Source organism: Chenopodium album, chromosome 7 (assembly GCF_948465745.1).
Source record: "Chenopodium album chromosome 7, dcCheAlbu1.1, whole genome shotgun sequence".
Classification (NCBI taxonomy): Eukaryota; Viridiplantae; Streptophyta; class Magnoliopsida; order Caryophyllales; family Amaranthaceae; genus Chenopodium; species Chenopodium album.
The window spans coordinates 20,248,011-20,253,043 of NC_137840.1; the positions used below are offsets into that span (position 1 = coordinate 20,248,011).

The 5,033-nt window shown below is 37.3% G+C and overlaps 1 protein-coding gene across 1 annotated transcript; it reads left to right on the top strand.

The window, feature by feature from the left end:
- The first annotated feature begins 1,819 nt into the window (after nt 1-1,819).
- Nucleotides 1,820-4,336, top strand: LOC145640073 (uncharacterized). Its single transcript, XM_081691383.1, has 4 exons — nt 1,820-1,961; nt 2,142-3,433; nt 3,551-3,907; nt 4,058-4,336. The coding sequence occupies exons 1-4, from the start codon at nt 1,820-1,822 to the stop codon at nt 4,334-4,336; spliced, it is 2,070 nt and encodes a 689-aa protein (XP_081547509.1).
- Nucleotides 4,337-5,033: the final 697 nt, after the last annotated feature.

Consider the following 5,033-nt stretch of genomic DNA (forward strand, 5'->3'; position numbering starts at 1 on the left):
GAAAGAGCGTAAAAGCAATGGCAATAAGAAGGCAACTATAGCAAAAAACAGTAAGTTTCTCCTTTTAGTATTGTTTTAAAAAATCCAAGAGGATTATAGTTTGTGTGATAATATTGAGTATGGTTTTTTTAAAATAGAGGGAGCAATTGTTGCTGTTACTTATCTAGAGCGCATAGATGGAATTACCAAAACAAAATCAGTAAGGTTGTAACACTTTCATCAAATATTGAATGTAACTTTGCATTTAAGGCGTGCTTTTGCTCATTGATATTTCTTGTTTGTGTCCTTAGTGAACCTGGTGAAAGAAGTGCGCAGGGTGCACGTAGGAATTATAAATTACCAAATCAATCTAATAAAAAGAAAAAACAGCTGCCTGTTCTAAAGCAACCTAAGAAAGGCAGCAAACAAACTCCTGCTCCTAAAAAGAAATGTGTGTGTTTTTTATTGAATAGTTCTTATGTTGTTTTATGTGTGTTCGATATTTTGCTGTATTTATTTTTGCTTTTCATAGATGAACCACCTGCTGTTATTGGCCAGCCACTTCCAACAGCTTCTCATCAGATGGAAGCTCCTCATTACTGTACTAAGTGTGGTGCTAAGAAGTTTCAGTATGAGTGGCTTCATTTTGCTGTGGAAATGGAAGTATTAAGATTGCCACAAATGAGTTGCCTGCTGAACTTCACCGTCTCTTTACATCTCAAGATGAGGATGCATTGCATTTCAGGCAATATGTTCGAATGTACAACACTTTATTTGCGTTCTGTTCCCCTGGAGGTGATTATAATGCTAAAACTGAAAAGGGAATTTATGTATCTTACTACATGGACAAATATATCATAATGTGCCTGATTTGTTGCCTGAAGAGGGGAAGCCAAAGTTCTTACAGCTTTATTTCTATGATGCACACTTTGAAGCTGTAAATAGAACAAGTACTTTTCCTGAGGTTAGAGGAGACATAATAGACATTCTTATGCGGGTTACAAGTGCAAACCCATATGCTTGTTTCTTTAGATCTCTAAGAGAGCTAACTATAAATGAGACTACAGAAATTGTTATTAATCAAAGCACGGTGTTAGACCAACGAGTGTATAATGCGCCTTCAACCAATGAAGTTGCTGCTATCTGGCCTGACAACATGTCTTCCAGTGATTATAATGGTCCACATATAATTGTATCAGGCAAGTCTACTAAAAAACATCGTATATGTCATTATTATGGATGCTATGATCCATTACAATATCCTCTTCTCTTCCCATATGGTGATTGTAGGTGGACTCAAGGTCTTCGAAAAATTTATGGAAGTTCGCATCAGGAGGCCCTAATGGATGTTAATCCTGTTTCTTCATGTGTTGTTCATACAGAAGAAGATCCATTAGAGGAAGAGGCTAAACGTATGACTTTATAGGCAATCAAAATAACATTCTTATTCAATATATACATATGTGTCTGTGTATTACTTGACTTATTTGTTTTTCAAATTTTGTGTATAGGTTCAGCTGACTCTTCAGGGAATTCTAAAAGGCATATTTCTCCAAGAGAATACTATGCTTACAAGATACAAATCAGGCCAGGAAACATGCTGCTTCGTGGAGGTCGTTGTTTTCAGCAATACATAGTTGATATGTATGTCAAGATTGAAAATACCTGGCTTGGTTTTTTTAGGAGGAATCAGCAGACAATTAGAGCAGATTTGTATCAGGGAATTTTAGATACTTTTTAAGATGGGGAGAAGAGTGCAAATAATATTGGCCGGCGAGTAATCTTACCTCCAACCTTTATAGGTGGACCTCGTGATATGAAAAGGCGCTATTTAAATGTTATGGCTCTTGTTCAGCAATTTGGCAAACTAGACCTCTTTGTTACCATAACATGCAATGTCAAATGGCCAGAAATAGCTGCTGAGCTTGTTGAGGGTGAGGTTGCAGCTGATCGACCAAATGTTGTTGCTCGTGTTTTTAGAAGTAAGTTAATTGCTTTGAAAAAGCAAATAATGGAAGAAAAGGTGTTTGGAGAGGTGGCAGCTATGGTGTATGTTGTAGAGTTCCAGAAATGAGGCCTTCCGCATGCTCATTTCCTTATAATCTTAGAAAATGGATATAAACTTAGAGGCCCTTCAGATTACGATAAATTTGTTTGTGCAGAAATCCCTTCTACTGATTCTCCTCAGCTACGTGCTAGCATACTGAAGCACATGATGCATGGACCTTGTGGTAGTTTGAATCTTCGTTGTGGATGCATGAAAAAACAGATTGGGGATCAGGCTGTTTGTAAGTATAACTATCCTAAGGCATACTTAGAAGAAACATCTACTAATGAAGATGGTTATCCATTGTATAAAAGGCGGCACATAGGAGAGCAAGTCAGAATTCGTGGTGCTGATCTTGATAACCGGTGGGTTATCCCTTATAATCCATACTTATCTTCGTTATTTGACTGCCATTTAAACGTTGAAGTGTGCTCTACCATTCAAGCAGTTAAGTACCTTTATAAGTATGTCTACAAGGGTCATGATCGTGTTTCTTTTAATGTTGTTGGAGAAGGTAATCAGGGTGTTGATGAGATTGACAATTTCCAAGCTGGTAGATGGGTTTCTCTTTGTGAAGCAGCTTGGACAATATTTAGATTTGACTTATTTGAAATGACTCCTTCTGTCACGCTTTTACCTGTGCATTTACCAAATATGCAAACTATATATATGAGATCTCATGAGCAACTTGACTCAATTGTTAGAAATGAAAGAAGAAGTCAAACAGCTCTGACAGAATTTTTTAGTAAAAATGCATCCATACCTGGAGGTACAGGGCTTCGTTATACTGAAATGATCTCAGAATATAGATGGGATCATGGCAAGAAAACTTGGATTAAACGGAGCTACAAAACAAAAAATGTTTCTCGGATGGCATTTGTAGTTCCAGCAGAAGGTGAGCGTTTCTTTCTTCGTTTATTGCTTGGTAAGGTCATAAGTCCTGAGTCTTTTGATCATCTGAAGACCGTCAATGGAATTCTATACCCTACATTTCAAGAGGCTGCTATTAAACAAGGGTTGTTTCAAGAATATGGTGCAACTATTGCCTGCTTACAGGGAGCAGCAGAAGCACAAATGCCTTCAGCAATGAGGCAACTCTTTGCAACAGTGTTAATCTTTTGCCAGCCAAGTGACCCAAATGCGCTTTGGGAACGTTTCTATGGTGCATTGTCTGAGGATTTCAAGCACAAGTATCCAACTTCCCAGTCTAAAGTTATGCAATTAACTGTGAGGGAAGTAGAGAAGAGCTTGGAATCTATGGGGAAGTCATTCGAAGATTTTGAATTAGGCCATTTAATTGATGATACAGATGATGGGATTCGCATTACTAAGGATATTATAGATGCTCTCGAAGCACCTATTCCTCCAGAATGTGTTGATTGTCGAGATAAGTTAAATGCAGCTCAGGCAAATGCATTCAATAGAATCATGTGGCATATTTAAAATGGCAAACCTGGTTGTTTTTTTGTAGATGGCCCAGGCGGAACTGGTAAAACATTCTTGTATAATGTTTTGTATGCTGAGGTACGTTTGGCAGGAAAAATAGTTTTGCCTATAGCAACATCAGGAATTGCGGCTTCTAATATCCCCTCTGGCAGAACAGCACACTCTAGATTTAAAATACCTTTAGATTCAGAAGTATCACTTACTTGTGATGTTCCTAAGCAAGGAAGCTTAGCTGCTCTAATAACAGAAACTGTTCTTATAATATGGGATGAAGCTTCTATGGCACGTAGGGAGAATATTGAATCTCTAGACTTATTGTTACGAGATTTATGTGATCCTAACATGCTTTTTGGTGGGAAGGTCATTGTTTTTGGAGGAGATTTTAGGCAAGTACTGCCTATTTTACCTCGTCGCACACAAAAAGAGGTTGTTGGTGTAAGTGTAGTTAGTTCTTACATTTGGCCCTTGCTTATAAAATTTCGATTGACAGAAAATATTAGGGCTAGAGAAGACCTCCCATATTAAGAATTCCTCCTTGCTTTAGGAAATGGTCAGTTACAAACAGCTGAAAATGCTTTTGTTCAGCTACCAGAGCATATCATTAAGTATTATACTCCAGCTGATAATCCTGTGTCTATTATGGGTGCAACTATCTTCCCTGAAATTTCTACTCCAGGATTTGATAGTGCCATGTTTAATGAAAGAGCAATTCTTACGCCTATGAATGAGGATGTCGATGCCATTAATGAGTATTTGATTGGTTTGTTCCCTGGTGTTTCTACCACATATGAAAGTTATGATTCAGTGCTTGATGATAGCTGCACTCTATATCCTACTGACTTCCTCAATACACTTTGCCCATGAGGAATGAGTCCTCATCAACTTGTGCTGAAAATTGGCAGTTATGTTATCCTTCTACAAAATTTGTCGCCCTCTAAAGGCATGTGTAATGGAACTCACCTTATTTGTAGACGGTTCCTTCCTAATTCTATTATTTATGAAATTGCAACGGGGCATTATAAAGGCACGTTTTATTTCGTACCTCGAATTAACCTAAGGCCTTCGGCTTCTTCGAAATATCCTTTTTAGTTTGAGCGAATACAGTTTCCATTGAAGCTAAGTTTTGCTATGACTATTAATAAGTCTCAAGGCCAGACACTTGGTCAGGTGTTAGTGTACCTTCCACAACCATGTTTCTCTCATGGTCAGTTATATGTTGCTCTTTCTCGTGCGAAAAAATCTGGTAAGGTGATTGTCTATACACCTCAACCGTCAGCAGCTATTCATAAAGGAAGTATTAGAAATATTGTGTCATATGATGTGTTACGCTTAGCTAATATTATTTAGAATGGTATTTTTTGCATAGGCTTAGATTTTTCGTTGTTCCTTTGGCATGTATATTTAAACGACCTTTTGATTGCTACTATATTGCTGATTTATTGACTTTATATTTTTTATTTAATTTGTGGCTATTGTATGTGTGGATTCCAAGATATATCTTCTTTGATTAAGGACATTGGATTTGACATACTGCAATTTATAATAGCTATGTTGTTTGTTT